General features: G+C 41.4%; 1 protein-coding gene across 6 annotated transcripts in view; it reads right to left on the minus strand.

Moving 5' to 3' along the window:
* Nucleotides 1-6,796: 6,796 nt before the first annotated feature.
* The window catches only part of LOC136446542 (unconventional myosin-Ia-like), a 113,850-nt gene continuing 97,798 nt past the window's right edge, over nt 6,797-22,848 (minus strand). For all 6 annotated transcript variants that reach the window (XM_066444948.1, XM_066444945.1, XM_066444943.1 and 3 more), the window contains 4 exons: nt 21,114-21,220; nt 19,678-19,906; nt 13,464-13,654; nt 6,797-7,329 (listed from right to left, as the gene is read on the minus strand). In XM_066444948.1, the coding sequence (XP_066301045.1) occupies nt 7,215-7,329; nt 13,464-13,654; nt 19,678-19,906; nt 21,114-21,220 (642 nt within the window). In that variant the 3' untranslated portion in view covers nt 6,797-7,214. The remainder of the gene's footprint in view (nt 7,330-13,463; nt 13,655-19,677; nt 19,907-21,113; nt 21,221-22,848) is intronic.

The raw sequence follows: 22,848 nt of genomic DNA on the forward strand, positions 1-22,848 counted from the left end.
CGGATTTAGGGCAAAAGTGACGCATTAAGGGCTATGGGGACGGATTAAGGGCTATGGTGACAGATAAGGGCAATGCTGAGCGATTAAAGGCTTTCGTGGCAGATTAAGGGCAAGGGTGACGGATTAAGGGTTATCCTGTGGGATTAAAGTTTATGTTAACGGATTAAGGGCTAGGGTGACGGATTAAGAATATACATTACATCCCGTTAAAACTAACCACCTGTAAATAATCATGTCATTTGAGGCGAAAATGGCAGCTTTTTGCAGAAGCATTTGTTTTGTAGATCATTGTAATGATCGAACCCTTTGCATATTTATGTTTTTTTCAGTTCCCGTGTTTCCGTCTGCCGTCACCGCCACACTGTTTATAGTAAAAAAAAATGTTTCATCATGTGTTTCTGTTCATAAAACCTCACAGGCTTTAGATAAACGCAGGTCAGGTTAAAGAGAGTCGGCTCGTTGCAATCTAGAAGTTGTCATTAATTTTGGAAAATGGGGAGGAGGGGGTAAAATTCTTAATATAACATCATCTTCTTCAAAAACGTTGCAATGAAATTGAATTGAAATGGGAAGAAGCATGAAAAAAGCATATCTATTGCATCAGTTCTGTTGTCTTATATCAATGAATATTAATCTAGATAGATTATGTTTCTACTTTGTGTGGTAGTCAACAGTGAGACAAGGATAACCTTTGTCCTCTTTCAAGCCAGGCAAAAATCCTTCTATCGTCGTAAAATTTGAAAAGCGCTTATCCTTAAAAGACTTGTTTAATCCCCTCCTAAAAAAATCATTTTCACATTTGCACTCAAATAGGAAAAGGACATCCACCTCAAAATTTCCATTCTAGGAAATATCGTAACCCCATTAGTATAAGCTACAAAAAGATTCCGAACCAGTTTTCTGTCGGCTTTCAACTCATTGTGATCAACAGGGTGTTTTGTCCTGTCCAATCGATCATCTAGATCTGCATCTGTAGTAATTTTCTTCACTTCAGTCTTGCAGACTTATTGTACCCGGATTTGTCATTTGCGCCCCTACCCATCTACTAAATATCATGAAGATCCATCAACGTTTCCGTCACTTTCTTTGCCTACATACATACAAACACACAAACATTCAAAGTCCGCTGCAGTTCTGTTGGAAAACGCAAGGTGAACGATTTTTGAACTTGACCTTACTTTGCACAAAGAAGATATATCAAAGTTTTCTCGAATTATGCTCTTGACATACATACAGACCCACCACACAGCTGGCGTAACCGAAAACATAATCTTCTCGGCGAAGATAACAACGTGTTTGTCATCACATTTGCAAAGATTCTGCAACGTTTTATTTATCATGACGGTTGCCAACATCAAGGTCCGTATCAAAGATAGCTCACTACACAGAGAGTCATCATATCTAATTGTGGTTCTAAATATGTGTTTTCTCATTATAATCCATACCTTCACCCAACAGATAAATAAATGTAATCATACTGTAATGTTTATACCATTTCTGTCTCTATCATATACATGTAGTCATGTTTACATAAGTACATGTGTATTATAATCAGCAATGTAGCTAATCACCATATTTCAATATGGCAATAACAAATTATCATCATTCTTAAGTACAATTCATGTGTATGAATAAAAAGTAGAAAAAAAATGCCAATCATCTGACATGATTAATTCATTACAAAAATGCAGAAACTAAACAGTACAGCAACTTGAACTGAATTGAAGAATTGAATCTAGTAATGCAGGGAAGAAATAATGTTAAAGAGGTGGCTTGTTCCGTAATCATAACATTTCAGAAACACAGTCTTTCCCTATTTCTTTCCTGCAGAAGTCTAGTATATACAAAATACAGAAACAAAGTCTTAGGTTGTATTCCTAAGCTGCACAAGGCAGGGTGACATAAACATTGCAAAGATTTTAAGTTGATTATCATAATTAACATAGACTGATAAAATGTATCTGAAATTCTTAAAGATATAAAAATACAGTAAAGTGGTGTGTTGTCACTGTTGAGTCCACTTGCCCCTGACTCATCATAGCAATTTCTAATCAAAATTGTGTTTGGTGATATCATATGATCATGCATGGATGGACTACAAGATTGATACATGATCACAGTAAGTGCTAGAAAGACCTGAAGTATTAAGTAATCAAACAGACTTAAGTCTTGGTTTGGCAAACTATATTTTCAATCTGGATTTGTCAAATTCTGTTGCAGATCAAAGTAAAGGTATTATAACAGGACTTGTGCAATTCAGAAATGTTTGCCAATGTGAAGTTTCCTATCATTCATTCAATTGGTACAATGACATGCGTATGGCATCATATGGTGATTCCAGATTGGACCTTTAAGGAAAGCTACACAAAAAATTGAAAATCCTACTATGCTATGCTTAATATATTCGAAAGTCAAGTTCTTGTTTCAAGTTATGACGTCATATGATTCAATTATCAGGTGAGAAGGTGATAATCTCACCTGATAATTGAATTATATGACGTCAGTGTTCTAAATTTTTCACCTGATGATTGAATTATATGACATCAGTGTTCAGTGTACCATAATTATCAGGTGAGAAGGCGTCCGCAAGGCATAAGTTGCAAACAGCGAAAAATCCAAGAACTATGACGGACTTATGTGAAACAACTTGAAGTAAGAATTTGACTTTGGAATATATTAAGCATAGCATTGTAGGATTTTCAATCTTTTGTGTAGCTTTCCTTTAATTATTGTACTCAATACAAAACACATTATGTATCAAACTACCTATAGTATGTAGATCTTTGGCATTCAAGGGAAGAACAGGAAATCAAACACTAGTCTTGCTTTTTCTTGTATTCTAGGAGTATTCAAACAGAAATGGCTCTTATACTAATTACACTGGTTGGTTCACTATCAAAGTACCATAACCCTCTATGCTGACCTTTAATCAGTTGAAAACTTATATTAGCATAGTGGGTCTGTTATGCATTTGCAGCATAGATTATCATCAACTTATATATATAACAAAAATGTTAGAGAAAAGCATGGAACAATTATTTCTTGGATAGCAACATCCAAAACCTAGCAATATTGAATACTGTATAAAAGTATGTGACGGTGGCGACTAGCCTATATTCTGTGTTTGTGTACATAGACAGGAAGTGGAGTTCTCTTCGGAACTTGTGAAGAAGAGAATGAATACTGTATAAAAGTATGGCATCAATACTAAAGGTTTCTAGTGAACTATTGCATAGAACAGAACATATTGTATAGAACTACAATCAATAATAAGATGAACTAGTTGCATCAAGAGAAATCTACACTGTCAATTGTATAGCTGGAAATAAGTTGGATCGGAGGAAGATGTCTGTGTAACACAGCCATGCACTACAAAAGTACAGGGCTTCATATCTTAATAGTTCACCAATCTGGAACTGCCATTTTTCTATGTTCCTGAATCTTTTGCTAACACTCATATTTTACCTGCAAAGGATTGTAAACATATGTCCCTGAACCTTTGTTAACACTCATACATATAGCTTCCTATAAAATACCTGAAGAAAAATCATGAAGATCTCTATGAGCAACAGAAAGCTGAAAACTGCTTAAATTTTCATACTTGGGAACAATCAGAATCAGTGTTGTTTGTATTCATGTACAGATAACAATAATCAAAATTTTGTTTGCACACAAAATACAAGAAATTCTAGCAGATTGAAAAAAGATACCCTTTTATGATTCATACTCATATCAGTATGATGAATGGTACAGTACCTCTGAGTCAGTATTTCATCTTCTTGCAGTTACTATCAAATAGCCATTTATCATGAATTACACTACTAATAAGTGTGGCAATTAAAAACATTACCATGACAATGATTACTGTTAATCTAATTTGCATAATAGATGTATGGCAATGTTAGTCTCATACTAAGTGATATATGCCTGAAATCGTAAACATTTTCCACGTGAGCACTAGAGTTTTCTAATCAAATATGCAAATCAGGTCATACTTTGGATAGATTAGACCTATTTGATTAGACCTTCTCTTCCCAAATCACACAAGTTGTCCCAAGTATGAAATTCTTATCTTGGCACAGAAGGCTATGGTATAACATTTTCTAATCAATTATGCAAATGAGTCCGACTTTGTGTCTAATGATAATTTACCTTTATCTAACTTCCAAACACCGAAAGTATGAAATTCCCATTATTTACCACTGAGGTATACAAGTATTTTCAAATAAACATGCAAATAAATTTTTTGTTTGCATGGCTGATATCTCTAGATATCCCTCTTTCTCTGTTACATATGTCACTTGTTTGAAATTCCTATCAAGGAACACAGGGATTTATCCAATTTCCTCATTAATTTTGAAAACTAGCTTCTGTGATGCATAATTAGCATTTGCTGAACTACATGTACATTGTATGTCACATACGTACCAAACATGATGATAATCCATGGACCCTTTTTCATTTAATCTCAAACCAAGAACCTCCTTGCTCAAACAAAATTGGCCACCGCAGTTTCACAAAAGCTGCTAGGGAGCCCAAATCTACATTACTCCTTCCCAAGACTTAGAGCAACGGGTCCCCCGAAAGTGCGAAATGGAACGAAATGGAACAAACTAAAACATATGTAACATTATGAAATGAAATACCAGTAGATAGCGAAATATAAGGAACGTTGTAACATTCACAGTAGACGGGAACAGGAAGCAAATACATAATCTAACGTGTTTTATTTCTTGAATCTATTTAATATATTTGATAATAGTAAATACAACGTTTTTGCTGCGTTTGTGTGGCTAGATTCTTCCCTGAAAATGGGAGCGCCGCGTGCAAAGGGATCCACCGCTCTTCCTTTGTGTTTACCAATGATCTGCAAATGAACTGCTGCAAATAGCAGGGAAAACCAGCAAACGGAACTGAGTATCGAAGTAAGGACTAGATTATACAGACGTTGGTGGTAACATTGCATCTCATAATTCACCAAGAGGGCATGAGGCAAAGCGTAATTTCATTATCTATACAGCGTGTTTGCGTGTTGCAAATGGAGCCCCGCATGCAAATGAACCGCCAATGTTGCCAGCGCATCGGAACTGTGCACGTGGGCGTGCTACCGACAGGTTGAATCAAACTCCGACTTCCAAGTTTTATTTACATACAGTTTTAGTCCATAACTAGTACGTAGCATATGCATACAGGCCTCGAAATTAACTTTTTCCCCTACTGTCCCAACATTGTCCCAAAAGTGGATTTCAACTGTCCCGAAAGTGTCCTGAAGTGTCCCAACCAGGGCCAAAGATATGAACTTAGTGTCGGGTCTGCATTCAGTTCCAGAGGTTCATGTTCAGGTTTGGACCTATACTCAAGTCAGGACCTGAGCCCAAGCCAATCTGTGTTAGAATATTTTTTTTTAGTTATATACAAAATTGTGTATTGTAAAATAGAAACTTGCATGAAATTTGAAAAATATAATACATACAAAGGTATATACACTCAGTAGTAAACACAAGTTTCAACAAAGTTAACAACCAGAAATATTGTTCCTGAAATAATGTATTTTAATAGGTTATAAAAGAAAAAGCATAATTCTGCAGAGTTTAAAGACTTCATTGATGCGGTGGCTCTTGGGGAGGTAGAACAAATCCGAAAATGTTTGATTTCTAATCTTGCAGGGCAAACCTTAATCAAGTAAATGAGGTGTGACCATCCCTCTGCTGACCCCCTGTCAGGGGAGCAGACATGTGCCACAGCCTAGCTGGGACAGGCTTTCCTTTCACTATGCTGAGTGATAAATGATGATTGATTTTGAGAAGACTAGTACCACACCAAAAACAGTGGGTGGGACCAGTATACAGTTTCACAAGGGAGGAGCACAGTGGCACTCAGGAGCCCTGATTGTCCCAAATATGTCCCGAATTGATTATTGAGTTGTCCCAGGTCAAATTTTGGTGGCCCCGGGACATAGGGACATAGTTAACTTCGAGCCCTGGCATATCTCCGCAACAACGATTTTTATACAACCAATTGTTCGGCTGGTTGGCTGTCGGAGAATGGACCCCTCCGTTAATGATATGCAAATACAGCTCTGCGCTGCGTCACCAATGCGACATTTCACACTCCATTCAATCACGGACGTGGACTGAGAACTACCTCTGGAGACATTCTGCTTCCTTGTTCACGACAAAACAAAGGGAGGGTGTGAACGAGCAGGATATGTATTTCACAGTTCACACAACACGCAAACACGCTGTATAGATAATGAAATTAAGCTTGCCTCATGCCCTCTTGGTGAATTATGAGATGCAATGTTACCACCAACGTCTGTATAATCTAGTCCTTTCTTCGATACTCAGTTCCGTTTGCTGGTTTTCCCTGCTATTTGCAGCAGTTCATTTGCAGATAGTTGGTAAAATCAAGGAAGAGCGGCCGAGCTCTTTGCACACGGCGCTCCCATTTTAGGGAAGAATCTAGCCACACAAACGCGGCAAAAACATTGTATCTAATATTATCAAATACATCAAATAGATTCAAGAAATAAAACACGTTAGATTATGTATTTGCTTCCTGTTCCGGTCTACTGTGAATGTTACAACGTTCCTTATATTTCGCTATCTACTGGTATTTCATTTCATAATGTTACATATGTTTTAGTTCGTTCCATTTCGTTCCATTTCGCACTTTTGGGGGACCGAGAGCAACAAATGTATCTTCCACCCAAAACTCATGATCCTCATGTTGGGAACACAAGATTAAAACGGAAGTTCTGCTGCAGTACCACAGAAAGCCACAAGAGGTCCCATAATTAAACTTACCCTTTGTATTGCTGACACCTATCCACATACCAAATATCATACAGATCCATCGACAGCTTTTAGAATTATGCTGCCACAGCATCTGCCCCTGAGGCATCTCAAAAAAACTTGGCAAAAATTATTACGCACAATAGAGCTGCAGCACAGACTTAAGAACATTATTCAAATATTATAAATGTAACGTAATATAGAATGTCTGGTCCTAGTCCAGCATCAAGGGTAAGATTTGCTATCTGTAATCATCTAACACTTACAACATACACACATGTGACATTATTCATAACATACAAAATCTCTTCCTACAGGCAAATATACATGGACACTTCCCAAATATTATTGAGTTGGAAAAGTTGTCAGCTGTTACAGGCACTTTCACGACAAACAATGGGCACGGGGCCTGGGGTCCTCTCATACCAAGACGTCCAGCTGGTCATCTTTACGCTTACATACAGGCATTTTCCCGTTCAGGCCGGTTTCCACAAACTCCACCTGTATTCCCTTCCCATTGAACTGGGCACTGAACCTACGAGAAAAGTAGAATTTCTCATTAGACACACATGTGAACGACATACTGAAGACTTACTTTGTAAAGACTTACATGTACTCTGGGGCTGTTGGCTGTCTCATACATGTATTCATACAGTTTTACCATAACGGCTATACAAACAAACCTGCCTAGGAGACCACCTTTTCAAGCTGACCACCTGGCCTCAGTGACTGCTTTTTCTCGGTCTTGAAAATGTTCCCCATAGGCATAAGCATTAAGCCGCCTGTCCAAGGTGACCACCTGTCCAATGTGACCGCGACTGGCACAAGTTGGGACCGTACAGAGCCCAATACCTGCCCATGGTGGCCGCCTCATTTTCAAGCATGCGGCGACATGCTGCCTATGACGGAAAAGTTTGTAAGACCTTGACGGACAAAAATCTATGGAATAGCATCACTTCGTCCATAAAGTGTTTCTGATCAATAAAATGTAAATTTTGAAAATGTCAGATTTCACAGAAATCACAATCTAAACTCAGCACAAAAAGTTTGGAAACTTAACTTTGGTCGATCATATTCCCGTTGTTTCTTGATCAATGTTAATGATTTATATATCATTACAAAGCTTGTGTGATTTTCTTTCACATGATACCAAACTTAATATGGTTGTTAATTAATGCAACGAGCACCAGACCTGCTTATGCGAGCAGGTCACATAAAAAAGTGCCCAGATTACCCTACTAATATCAAACGCTCAATTCAGTATTTTTTCTTCTGCTGGTAGCACGTGGCTTTTGTATGAGGCCAGGGTAATATGAAACTTAAATCAACAAAACATATTAATATGAAAGCCAAGGATAGTCTTCATCCAAACAAAAACAATGCGTAAAGGAGCCTCAGTTATGATGAAGGTGGCTTGATACTGAGTACACAAGCCAATCACTGTCACCACAGCCCGGCACATCCTCCTCATGCTTGTCACCAGTTTTGTTACGCGGCCCCTGGCTATTCTTCCACAAGGAGTCGTCGCAGGTCGACCAGTGTTGTTCTGTTGATCATTCTTGCATGCACAGCTCGCCCAAGCTGATCAGTGATCACAGAGACCAGTGTTCAATTGTGTTGAGATCTGTGCTGCAGGAGGGCCATTCTATCCTCTGTATTCCTGCATCCTGGAGGTGGTCTGAAATGGCTCTCATTCTGTATAGACGTGCACCATCATCTTGCAGATCTTGCATATTTCAGAGGTAAGGGTCTAGGAAATGTGACTGATGGAGAAATGTGTCTCTATGTCTTGACACATTGAGGCTGCTTAGGATGATTAGCCTGGTTTCCCAGTTAACGTTGTACTGCCCCACACTATGACACTGACTCCAATAAAACAATCAGTCAGTCTATCTGTGCAACACTCAGCGTAGGGTTCTCCTCGTTGCCCACACTTTCATTTACCCATCCAACAGTCTAAATAAATCTACTCTTATCTTTAGCTGTGAACATAACATTCCTCGACAAACTGTTCCATTCGCGATGTGGACAACACCACCACAAATGGGCTGAGTGTTTGACACTAGCATGGAAATGATTTGGGCACTTTTTTTGTACAACCCACTCGCGTAAGCAGGCCTGGTGCTCGCTCCAAGAGATTGCAATTATAATGAGTTGGGTATCATAGGAAAGGAAATTACACACTCAGGCTTTCCAACGATATGTAATGCATTGAAATTGATCAAGAAACAATGGAAATATGGTCAACCAAAGTAAAGTTTCCAAACTTTTTGTGCATAGTTTATGATTGTTTTCTTTTAATTTGTTTGTGTCTTACTATATACCTAATCTTCAAGCAAATCTACACGGTGCACCGAAAATCGTATATGCTAGCCAGATAAGCTCCAGTCAGCCAGATAAGCTCCAGTGCGAACTGGAGCTTATCTGGCTGATTGGAGCTTATCTGGCTAGCATATACGATTTTCGGTGCACCGTGTAGATCTGCTTGGAGATTACTATATACCGCCAAAAAATGACTTTGCAGCGGGCAAAACTTATCGGCGAGACATGTTGTTGGGGGCTGACGCGATCTTGGTACCGCTCATGAGACTGGGGTTTCTAAACACTCCTGAATATAAACATTTAGAATGATCCATGAATATGAATATTTAGAATACTCCCGTTATTGATGAAAATCAAGATTCATATTTTTTTTACTTCCATGAACATCACATACCATTATTGGGGGCTGCCTGCTTGTGATCGCTGACGCTGTACGTTCTGCTGCACGCTTACCTTTCCATGCGGTCGTGAGCTCGTTCACAACATTACGTTTTCATCCTTTAGTTGTCAGATCGAAAACTTTTTGCCCCTTTCCAGCGGTCTGTGCCCAAGAGAAGGCTGGCATCGGCAGGTTTTTGCTAAGGCTTTTTCCTAGGACTTGTATGGATGCCATATTTGTTGGTATGTGTGTACTATTTGACATAATGTGTCAATGCGGGAGGGCGCTATTGAATCGGGAGAGGAACACATTGTTTTGAAGTCAAGATCATGACGGAAATATGATGTATATATGATGTAATGGTACACAAACATTACAACCATACGATAATGGAAAATGTAATTTTTGAAGGATCTTTCCGTGAACGGGAATTCAAACTTATGGTAGTTATGTGCCTAAAATCAAATCATTTTCCATCCATCTACAGGCATGTAATGTAATAGTTGACATTGAAACATATAAACTTGGAAATATGTTGTGAGTTGATCCTCAGGCGACCTGTCCAATTTAACTACTTTTCCTCTGTCCCGTGGGTGATCGCCTTAGGCAGGTTTGACTGTACATGTATATGGCATGTATCACAACTTTTTAAAAGAAAGAGAAAATTCTGTTGGTTTCCTGCTTACTGAAAGCAAACTTTCTGATAGCCTGTTTCCCTCTTGACAGAATCTTAAAAATCATGATTTGTGAAATTTAAGGAGTCATTAGAGGATACTTAGGGCTAGGGAAAGTTAACGTTGACACAAATTGTAGACAGCCTGTACAGGGCTCGAAATACTGGGTGCATGTGCACCTTTGTGCACCCAAAATGGGAGCTGTGCACCAAATTTTTGACTGTGGGTGCACCAGTGCACCTAGATATTTTTGGAGGCTTTAGGATAGAGGTACAATGGTATACAAAACAATCTTCAAATTTACGTACCGGTATCTGAAATAGTAATACAATGTATAACCTTTGTTGTACTTTGCTTTAATTTAGTTTAAAATGTTGAAGTTAGCAATAGATTTTCAGATTGAATTTGTTAAGAGATCCAGTAGGGTTCGGAAATACATTTTGCTGACATTCTTCTTTACTTTCCTTATGTTGTGCACCCAAAGTTCTTTCTGCGCACCTAAATTTTTATGTGAGGTGCACCAGTGCAAAAATGAATTTCGAGCCCTGCTGTATCACGTGGTGGTATTTTTTTACGTTTCGGCGCATGCGCGCCGGAACGTATTGTCCTGGCTTTTACCTTCAAGCAAGGCTTCAAGCATGGACCAGGGAAGCTTGGTTCAACACTGTGTCGCAGATTTGCATGTGACACAGGACGGCGCAGATTTGCATGTGACACAGGACGGCGAACGCATGTAACTGCTACAACTGTTCGGAAATATCATTGCATTGTGGTTTCGGACTTTGATATCCTGAAAAATGACCATATTACATCTATTCCACAAGATTGCAGAAGAAAAAAATGATTTCGTCAAGAAAACGACCAAAAATCGGCATAAATGATACCATATAGTAAGGTTATAGCATTACGTCCAGTGTGATTAGTTACGTACCGCAGCTTGGCCGATCTGGCAACGCAAGCTCTTCGGACCCAGAAGATCCGGGTTCGTCTCCGTGCATGGATTTTTTTTTCTTTTTAGATATTGAATATCAAAAATATATATTGATATTATATTAATCTATCAATATCATATTTATGAATATCATTTTTTTCATTAATAAATAAAGAAATATTTTATATTTGTTATTTTTAAATATTCATTTAATAGATACAAGCAGTGTTTCCGCCAGACCGCGACTGAGAGGCCGTCCACTTGGGGAGGGCCGTACCGCGAAAATTAATTGACCGTACCGCGAAAATTAATTGACCAGGAAAAGTAACTGAATGTTGTGATCAGAAAAGACTTTGTTAATTTTTCAAAATCAATTTGTTACGAAGGTCGCTTTAATACTGCTTCAATCGTCACAAAATGCGATCTATATAAAGTATGCTAGTGACCAGAAGCGTCTGAAGTGTAAAGGGGTTTTCCCGCCCTGTGGTCACGTGACATCTTGCCGTCAACCAATCAGAGCACAGGATTTTATGACGCGGACCAATCAGCGCTTAAAACCTTGCATATCAATGAGCTTAAAAACATGGCGGACGGCCCGGGACGGGGCAGGTTGCGGCTCGACTTATGTGAACTCATAGCGAAAATTATGATTTATCTACGGTACATATGGAGAATTTTCACGGAAAAACACTCAAAGGAATATATATTGTGTCGAATACGGTCAGAAATGACGGCGAATCGCGGCAAATTACGACGTAGAGGCTGAAATGCACGGGCGAAATTCTTGTTTTGTTTACGTTTTTCTTGTTTGCTTCGATGACTTTCTTCGATTGAGTCTTGAAAAACGGGTTTTTAATGAGATCACCGTATGCCAAAGGCACCGACATCGATTCTTCGCAAGCTTAACAATAGCAACAAACAAAAGAGTGTGAATGTCCAACGATATAGAGCGTCCCCACGCCCGCAGTAACAAAGAAAAACAAAGAAATTATGCCGACCTCTCGTATTTTTTCCCCCGATTTCTCGGCATTTAGTTTGTCTTTTTTTTAAAGAGGACGGCCTATGTCTGAGTTCAGGCCGTCCAAAGCGACATAAGGCCGTCATTTGACGGGAAGACGCCCCTCTGGCGGAAACACTGTATACAAGGCCTTTGTCTTATGAACAGGACTTCATAGATTCCAAACCCGGCATTCGAATTTTTCTGTTCATTGTAATGGAAAATACCGTGCAGCGGCTCCTATGCGCGGTAAGATGATTCTTGCAAAACACTCGCCACTAAACTTCTATCCCCGATGTAAACAGAGGCTCTTGATGTTGTTTGCAAAACAGCGATTCTTTGTTACAGTAGCAAATGCTCCATTGTTCAGTATCGACTTCATTCAGACAACACGGACGTGGAAAGTGGCGCCCCTCGGCACAAAACTATGGGAATTTTCATGAATTTTAGCAAAATTACCCAGGAAAATAAGGAAGAAATGTTGTAAATGCGGAACCCAGAATAATACGGATGAGGTAGCTGTTGATTTGTTTGACATTTGGTAGTCATTTTAGATAGAACCTTAGCTGTTATGAACTTCTATTTCACTTAATTACCATAGTGCTGATGATTCAATGGTGCTTTTTCAAATTTTATGTTTTATTGCGTGCCATGTACATAATTACATTGATAGCTTTTATGATGAGCCTATTATACATTTTACAAATAAGTACAAGTTGTAGGCCAAGACCAGCTTTTTCAAAAGCACTTAAGTTAAGTGACGTAACTTCAAAATTGCTTTCCCCAATCTGCCTTTCTCTATTAAAACAGTACTCATTTCCCAAAATGACAATTTTTCTTATAGACTGAACAGCCCTTGAGTGACTTCCTCTGGCAGATTTTACTTCAAGTAAAGGGAAAAGACAATTCACACTTATAAACGTAGCCGAAACGCCAGCTTTTTTTAAAAGCTCTTGTTTTACATGAGACTGTTTGAGCAAAATGTTGATTTTCACAACAGGCATGAAAATGGAATTTACATCCTAAAGATTTCAAAGCACCAAAACTTTCATTTACATTTGCCCAAGACAGTCCTTATTCTTATGCTAACAGGAACTATTGAACAAGAAGCGAGAATTCATCAACACTATGTATTCCATGTAAGTTCTATATTTATGTACTAATTAATATTAAATATTCTTTACAATCCATGGGAAGATTCTTTATCATATACATGTTGTTAAAAAGCAAAAATAATCTGCCAGAAATATAATTTTTCAAAAACTTTATTGACTAATCTTCTTCTAAAAACTCTTGTGTGCTTACAGAATTAAGCTTGATCAGAAAGGATTTATTCCTACAAAAGAAAACACCTTGTTGTACGTACGTGTTGGATATTCTGACTGGTACTTGTGCACCCTTGGCACGTTCTGCTTGGTCCCTCAGTTTGCTCACGATCTCCACCAGATGCTCGCTGTGGAAGACAAAGTCTCCCTTCCTGCTGGCCTCCTCGCCGGTCTGGTTGATGTGGATCACAAACAGGTTGTCCATATATGGACTCACTGAGATGCCCGCAATCTAAAATAAATACACAGCATTTCAAATAAGGTACTATGGCTCTGACCCTGAGGTGCTGCCAAAATACAGTTGTGATATGGGAATGAATGAAGGTAGATCGATGTACAATATGTACATGCAAAATTAGTGGCAGTGGCAGTGGAGATGTGTTCCTCATATCCATCATAGTTGGAAAAGCAGTTATGTAAGTGTGCTTACCGTGATAAAAGTACAATGCTAAGTTTAAATCAATCTCCCAGCAGATATTGCAGGGACAATGGTACAGTAACTGTTACATTACAATTGTGCACCCCAATATCTGCTTGGAGATAAAGTTTAAACAGATATATCTCTAACAAACTGTCAAAACTAAAGGTGATACTGTAAAAGGGGAAACATTCGCAGTGATTTCATGTTTTTCACTGTGAACTTGAAACCACTGCAAACATTTTGCATTTGACAGTAAAACCCGACATGGTACTTTCAACTGGGGTGTAGGAGGCTCTGGGTAGGGGTCTGTACCTCGGGCTTGCACACTGAACCTTGGTTTTATACCTTGGGCTTGCACATCGTACCCTGGTCTGCACCTTTGGCTGCCTGTCTGCTGCACCCGACCGGCCATCAGTAGGGTGGACAGGCACCACTGGACCTCACCTATCCTCTAATCTCTCAGGTGCTGGCTCCAAGCGCCACACCCCAGTACACCGCTTCAGCAGGCGGGCAAAACCACGTGAGGGGCAAGTCCCAGCTATGGGTTAAATTGCTGCATCCCTGCTTATTCCCAGTCGTCCTGACTTTGTCTTGCCCCTGGATCCGGATGAGCCGGGACGAGAGGGTGAGGCTGGCTGACTGTATGCACGCCCCTTCCTCACCTAAATCAACATCAGCAGCGCAAGTCTCAACTTCAAAAGTCCTGTGGCGATGGGGGAGCGGCGAAGCAGCAAGTGCGGATTACACTCAAGCTGCAGCTGCAAGCCTGCACACAGGCGACTTGGGCTATTGGTCGTCTTCCTACTGACCTGAGGCAGAAGTGGAACCCGGCAGCAGCCAAGGTGACTGAGCAGCCCTCTTCAGGATAGCTCTGCTCGCCTCCGTAGCATGAGGTCGGGACTAGAAAAGGTGTCCTAAACATAGCCTGCCTCAACCCAACCCGACCAGCGGCTGGAGGGAATCCCCCCTACGTGGTCGTAAAAGAAGCGTAAAGAAACCGAGGGAAACCTCACTTACTCTAGGCACGTGGAAAGTGCGAACTTTAATGGGCAATGCCAAAGCAGACAGGCCCTGTCAGCGGACAGCGCTTGTGGCCAGAGAATTAGCCCGCTACAACATCGACATCGCAGCTCTCACACACCTACCCGGTGAGGGACAGTGGAGGAGGCTACACATTTTATTGAATTGGCCGCAGTGAGAAAGAACGTAGGGAGGCAGGTGTTGCGTTTGCAATAAAATCTTAGCCTCCATAGCAGGCTCTGAACCGGCCTTTTTGGGGGCTAAATAAATAATACCTTTTGCAGCCAGCCCGTAACCATCAGCCACCCCCGTAACCATTTTGCCGGTAGAGCCTGCATTATAACGGCGGGTCAAAGCGAAATTAAAATCACGTTAGGAGCAATTCGCATGTCCGCGACAAGCAGTTAACACGTTAACAACTCGGCCCGCACGCGCGACTGCTCATTTACATACAGCATGTTGTTTACCAACACTCGCCGACTGGTACATCTGGTAACTCGTTTTTGCATGCATCGTAAACTTTGTGGCAAAAAAGTTTGCTATTTCAACTTCAACTGTTCCTAAAGACAAACATGAACGTGGACTAAGGCAAACGCTAGACAAACGCAAGTTTTTATGTGCCTCGGATTGCATGATGACAGTGAGGGAGGGGGGCATCTACCATAGCGAAATAAGATGGAAACAAACTTAGCCACGTCTTATCTGGTCTACAACAAGGGTCTGGGTGGGTGAAATGGCGACCACATCATATTCGCTCATCGGCAATGGATGCAAAATTGATTTGCCATGGCCTGTAGCTAGGCCGACGAAGCTATCGTTGCCTTGTGTCACGGCTCGGATGGCCCGAGAGTGTCTTTCCGATGGGGAAACCGCCATGCTTCGCGCGATCCACCCTCCGTCCTGGCAAGGGTGTCAGACATGCCGAAATAATGTCGAACAAGTAATTTTAAACTTCTGTATCTCCAAAAAAAGAGAATTTTGAGAATTTGTACCGTTAGAAAATTGTCGGGTTAGTGCACACGGGGGCGTGAAAGCGCACTGTCTGGAGGAGGTGCGTGTACTGCTATTGTGCGGTCTACCATAGGCAGGAAATTCGCACCTCTGCGTTAATTCCCCTAACGTGATTTTAATTTCGCTTTGACCCGCCGTTATAATGCAGGCTCTACCGGCAAATTGGTTACGGGGGTGGCTGATAGTTACGGGTTGGCTGCAAAAGGTGTATTATTTAGCCCCCAAAAAGGCCGGTTCAGAGCCTGCTATGGAGGCTAATAAAATCTCACCTTGTCTCCAAACTTGCCACTCTACCCAGGGGCCTATGACCCTCAAACTCCCCCTTGGACAAAACAAGAACGTAACAATAATCAGTGCATACGCACCAACCATGACCAACCCACAGGAGACTAAGGACAAGTTCTACGAGGAGCTTGATTGCCTCATCTTAGCCATCCCAAAGGCAGACAATGTCATCATCCTAGGTGACCTCAACGCCAGAGTGGGACAAGACTGCCAAACATGGAACGGTGCCATTGGACACCACGGTGTGGGGAAGTGCAACAGCAATGGACTACTGCTCCTGAAGCTATGCTCCCTGCACGAACTACTCATTACCAACACCCTCTTTTGCCAACTATGCGTAAAAGAATGTCATGGATGCACCCACGCTCTAAACATTGGCACCTGATTGACTTTGTCATCACCAGGAAAAGGGACAGACAGGACGTCAAGGTCACTAAAGCCATGTGTGGAGCCGAGAGCTGGACTGACCATCGGCTGATCGTATCCAAAGTTAAACTTCGCATTCAGCCGAAAAGACGACCCCAGGGACAAAAGATCTGCAAGAGACTGGACACCACCAAACTCAAGCAGGGAGACACTTCAACTTGTCTTGCTAGCCACCTGCATAGCAAGCTTAAGGACATTCACATAGGAGAGTCTTCTGTGGAGGACGACTGGTCTACCCTAAAGAAGACAGTTTATATAACAGCCTTTCAGCACCTTGGTTCAACAAAGCGCAGAAACCAGGACTGGTTTGACGAAAACGATGCTCAGATCTCATCTCTCTTGGCTGAAAAGCACCGCCTACACAGACTCACTATGAACGACCCTGCATCTACTGGCAAGAAAGCAGCATTCCAGAACATCCATCGGAAATGCCAGCAACGTCTCAGGAAGATGCAGGAGGACTGGCTCAGCAAGAAGGCGGATGAAATCCAATATTTTGCCAACAGGAAAGACTCAAAGAGTTTCTATGACACAATAAGTGCGCTCTACGGACCCCAGCGCTCCAGCTCCTTCCCTCTTCTTAGTGCCGATGGAAGGACACTCATCACCGACAGAGCCGAGATCCTTGAGCGCTGGGCAGAGAAACATCCGCAGCCTTCTCAGTGACTAACGGAGTTAAACAAGGGTGTGTCCTGGCGCCAACACACTTCAGCATCATCTTCACAGCCATGCTCACCAACGCCTTCCAGGACAGTGAGGAAGGAATAGGCATCAAGTACAGGACTGATGGGAAGCTCCTCAACCAACGTCGACTGCTTGCCTTAACAAAGGTGAAGCGGACAGTCATCAGAGACCTCCTCTTTGCAGATGACTGCGCCCTCAACGCTGCGAGTAAGCAGGAAATGCAGTCTTCAACTGACAGGTTCTCTGGGTCCTGCGACAACTTCGGCCTCACAATCAGCACTGAGAAGACTGAAGTCATGTTTCAACCACGTCCTGGTAAGACCCACAAGCAGCCCAGCATCACAGTTCATGGTCAAGTCCTAAAATCAGTACACAAGTTCGCTTATCTGGGCAACACCATGTCACGGCACTCAAACATAGATGAGGAAGTAAACTGCCGAATCGCCAAGGCCAGCAGTGCCTTTGGGAGACTCCAACGGTCTGTCTGGGAGAGAAGGGCCATCAGTCTCAGCACTAAGCTCCAGGTGTACCGGGCAGTCCTCATCACAACACTTCTCTACGCCTGTGAGACTTGGACGGTGTACAGCAGGCACGCCCGACAGCTGAACCACTTCCATACAACTTGTCTACGCAGACTGATGAGAATCCGTTGGCAGGATCACATCCCTGGCACAGAGGCACTTGCCCGTGCGAACATGCTCAGCGCACACACCCTCTTGGAGAAGGCCCGAGCCAGATGGGCAGGGCACGTCCGACGCATGCATGACCAACGCATCCCCAAAATCCTACTGTATGGGGAACTTGCTGAAGGCAAAAGACCTTCCAGTCGCCCCAAACTTTGATACGAGGACAACTTAAAGGCAACATTGAAGAGCCTCAGCATTCCAGTAGAAAGCAGGGTAGACAATGCATCCGACCGACTCCAGTGGCGCAGTTCATCAGGGTGCCCGTCTCGCTGTGACTAGTCGCAGCACCCAGGCTGCCAGCAGGCGGGAGGCGCTCAAGGCGAGAGAAGAGAACCCTGCACAGCCAAAACCCAGCCTACAGTGCAGCACCTGCGGCCGGTGTTTCCGTGCAAGAATTGGACTGATCAGTCACGTCCGTGCCCACAAGGGCAACTGAAGTTGAAGTCGAGGTCTTCATCGACAACGATGGACGAACGTCACTTTCAACTGCAAACGTAAAACCACCGAGAACACTTCATTTTCTGAATTAAATCCCCGTGAACATTTGCCCTTTTACAGTACCGGTATTTATCCAATGGGGAGACACAATTTCTAAGGGCACTAGAAAAATAGGTTTTGTGGTTGATTTTAGCAAGGTTTTAGTTAAAGGCCAGGACAGAGGCACGTGGCGAGCGGCCATCAAGCTTACCCATCCATGTGCAAGCATGTCAAACCCCCAGATGATGGGGAAAAGAAGACATTACACTGGATAGTGAGTGAGTGAGTGTGCCATGTTGATCAATATATGGATGACATCCGCGCGTGCATCAATTTTCGCCCATTTCCAAGAAAACCATTTCTACCATACTGTAAATCGTGCAAAACAGCTACAAAATGAGCAAATATGCGCCGTAAATTGCAAAAAGATATTTCGGGAAGACGGATACTAATGTCATAGAATGCCAAAGTCAAAGAAGAAGATGTGAAAGAACAAAAATGAAGCATCACATTATTATTGAATACCACTCTCAGTGTGTTAAGTCATTTTGTTCAACATTAAGTAATGTTGACCACATACATTTCATAATAAAGGCAACTTTTTAAGTGGAAAACTCTTCTTTTATTCACACTCAAGCATCAGTTTTGGGGTTCCTAGAGGATGTCATCCATATAATCAATCAACATTGCCTAACTGTGTATGGATGCAGGCCTCGAAATAGTGGGTGCATGTGCACCTGTGTGCACCCAAAATTGGAGCTGTGCACCTAATTTTTGACTGTGGGTGTACCAGTGCACCTAGATATTTTTGTAAGCTATAGGATAAGGGTACTATTGTACAGTAAGTATACAGAATATTCTTGAATTAAGTATCAGAAAAAATTATAAAACCTTTTGTTGTACTTGATGTATCACTTGTTTGAAATCTTAAGGTTTATAGCTATAGAAATTGAAGTTCTTAAGAGCGTTAAACTTTATTATTATGTTTTGCTGACATTCAAATTTTTTCTATGTGGTGCACCCAAAATTCTTTCTGTGCACCTAATTTTTTTGGTTGGGTGCACCAGTGCATCTATGTCCAAAACTGAATTTCGAGCCCTGGGATTAAAAAAATTTACATTTTTTTCATAAACTGAAATCAACCACAAATGTATGGTTTATTTGATACAATTTTGTACAAGTGAACAGTTCTTCCCAACACTTGACTACATTTCCTATTTGTGCAGGACCAGGATGAATTCTTACCTCTGTGACCGGCAGTCTGTACTTTATAGCCAGGGTCTTCTGGTTCACGATCAGCATGGACGTGTCACAGAGAACCATAAGGCGCAAACTGTCCTTGGCATTGGAGCGGTTGATTTTGTACACGATATCCGAAAAGTACACCTCGCTCTCTCCTGTTGAGTCAGTCACTCGGCGCCAGTTGATGTTCTGGCGCAGCTGAACATAGTCTCCCTTGAACGGTCTTGGAACACTGTGAAAATTGATATTGATGTGTTTTATGTCAGTTCATATTTAATATCGTTATAGTTCATACACTTCATTGAACTGAGGATTCCTAATTGACAGTCAAAATTTACGCAATCTTAAGTCACTATCCCTTCAAATTCCTTACATACATGTATATTTGATCTAAACAAAATGAAAATATGATTAAAAAACTTTGTAATTGTACAATATATGCCAAACATAATTACATGATGATAATTACATGTAAAGGTGTGCAACTTTAGGTCGCTTTAGGTAAAGTTGCAAAAAATCAATAAAACAAGGCAGACTTCATGATCACAAAATCTAAGGCCCAATTTAGACACAGGTTTTCTAGATGTCGGGACTGCAGATACATTGTATCTTGCAGGCAACAGCTTTTTTCTACGTCTAAACAGGAATTTTATGGTCTTAAAGAGGATTTTTCCAGATGTCGGGAAAATTTCAGCCGACATGTCCAGAGTGGTCGCCCGACAACTCAGCGGGAGACAACTCAGCGGGAGTCCCCGACAGCTTCAGCGCACGCATAAACAAAATGTGTCTGGTCCCCGACATCAGGAGAACAGTTTTCAGGCTAGTTAGCAGACTCGTCGAGATCAAGTGACCCATTTTGAAGTTAGCTATGGCAACTGTACCATAATATATTCTAAAGGGGATTTATCAAAACTTCTCAGGGAGTATAAGTAATTTTACAGTGCGTTACAGGCCAGGCTATGATGCATAAGGATAGAGCACAGAGGAAACCATTTCTTACAGTAATGATCGGTAAAATCAGGCCATCAAAGATATCTTTGTGATTCTAGCAAGTTAACAAATGTCATTGAAAGAACTATTGGAAGCAGACTTTTAGCTTGAAACAAAATTTATCACGATGTATCACTACGTAATACTGCATTCCAGCTCCACAGGTGTCCTGCAGTACTTCCTGTCGGTGCGTATAAATGCGTCCCAACATCTCTGCCCAGATGTTGGCTGATTTAGGAGATGTCGGGAAAAACTGTGTATAAACTGGGTCACCAATACTGCTATATGGCTACCAAAACTCTTCTGTAGAAATGCATCTTGACAGAAAAGCCAAAAACAATACTTCACTCACTGTGGGAGTAACTTCATGGACTATATAATCAAATAGAGTAGAGTGCCAGGTACAAATGTTGAATGGTACGATGTCAGTTACAGATTGAAAAACTCACGTCTCAGGATACAGTGTCTTCCTGCCCCTGAAGATCTCACTTGCGCTTAGTTTCTCCCTCATAATACGACGTGTTTCCTCATCCAGCATCTCACGGTACTTCCGACACTGCAAGGTGACAAACCAGCATAAACACAAACAGGGTTCAGCAACAGTTTTAGAAACAGATGTTTATGAGTTAAGTTCTTTTTAGCACAAATAACCACAGTAAGTTTCCTCAGCAATGATTTGGCTGCTTTCAGCTCCCTCCATCAGCGTGTGAGGAATTTAGCCTCCATATGGGCCTTTTTGGCTTATAATACACTTTTTGCTGATGACTTCTTTTTGTACTGGGCTGTTTGTGCAGCAGGTTCATAGAGCCTGCACGAACACAGCTTCGGGGCAATTTAGTGTTTACCAACACTGGTACATCTTGGAACTCCTTTTTGCATGCGTCCTTAAGTTTGTGGCAAAATATGCTATTTTTTTGCTATTTCAACAACTACTTTTAAAAACATGACAGTCTGGCTGTGGGGAAGGGGGCATCTATGATAATAGCGAAATAAAAGGAGCATTTAGGCCGCATTCAGGAAACTACTTAGCCTGTGACCAGTCTACAACAAGGGCCTGTAGGGGTGAAATGATGACAGCAATGGATGACAACATCTGGTAGCAAATTGATTTGACATGGCCTGTACCTAGACGAAGCAATCCTTGCCTTGTGTCACAGAACCGATGGCCCGAGGTTGGCTGCCAATCAGATAGGAAACCCCCCTATGTTGAGCTCTCCATGCTCCACCCTGGCAAGGGTGTCGGACATGATGAAAGAATGTCGGACTGGTAAGTTTAGACTTCTATACTTCTAAAAAGTCCTTTTGACCGTTAGAAATTTGGTGTGTCAATGCACACAGTGCAGTGTCTGAAGGAGGTGTGTGCAGTTTATTAGCGGTCCAACAGAGGCAGGAAATTTCAACCTGTGCCAAACACCCCAATGGGCCTGCTGCACAAACAACCCAGTACAACAAGAAATCAGCAGCAAAAAGTGTATTATAAGCCAAGAAAGGCTCATAGAGCCTGCTATGGAGGCTAGAGGAACTCTGTGTCTTATCAATTCAAGATGCTTACAACATCTAAACGTTCACAACTTGAATGAAATTGCCATTCTTAAGGAAAATATCTAATTTAAAAGGTTATTTTTTACAGATTATGCCTCATACAGTGTAGCTATTCGAAGCTTAATTAGTACATATCTTTGTGAACATCCTCAAAGAACACAATGTCAAGATCTGAACCTGTTTGGTGGTTTTTAATGCCAAAGAAACAGGAACAGTCATGAACTGGAAGGTCAAACAGTTAAATAACTTCCGAAAATAATTTGATCAGGTTGGTAGAACATAGGATGTTTGGAGTTTCTTTTAACACAACCAGGTAATCTCACCTGCTGACGTTTCAGTGTCTGTCAGACACCTTCGTTCTCGCCGCAAAAGCGCCACCTACATTGGCTACTTATAGCAATGAGAAGCAGTACTCCAGTCAGAAGCTCTGAAGAAGGTGTCTGACAGACACCGAAACGTCAGCAGGTGAGATTACACGGTTGTGTTAAAAGCTCCCTAAAATATTTTAAAAAAAAAATCAATTCTATCCACAGGGCTCAAAAGAAAGTCATTTTTTGGGAATAGGTGCACTGGTGCACCTAACCTAAGAATGTAGGTGCACAGAAAAAAGGTTTGTCTTCAGAATTCAAATTTGAAATTCTA

Source organism: Branchiostoma lanceolatum, chromosome 12 (assembly GCF_035083965.1).
Source record: "Branchiostoma lanceolatum isolate klBraLanc5 chromosome 12, klBraLanc5.hap2, whole genome shotgun sequence".
In the NCBI taxonomy this organism is placed as follows: Eukaryota; Metazoa; Chordata; class Leptocardii; order Amphioxiformes; family Branchiostomatidae; genus Branchiostoma; species Branchiostoma lanceolatum.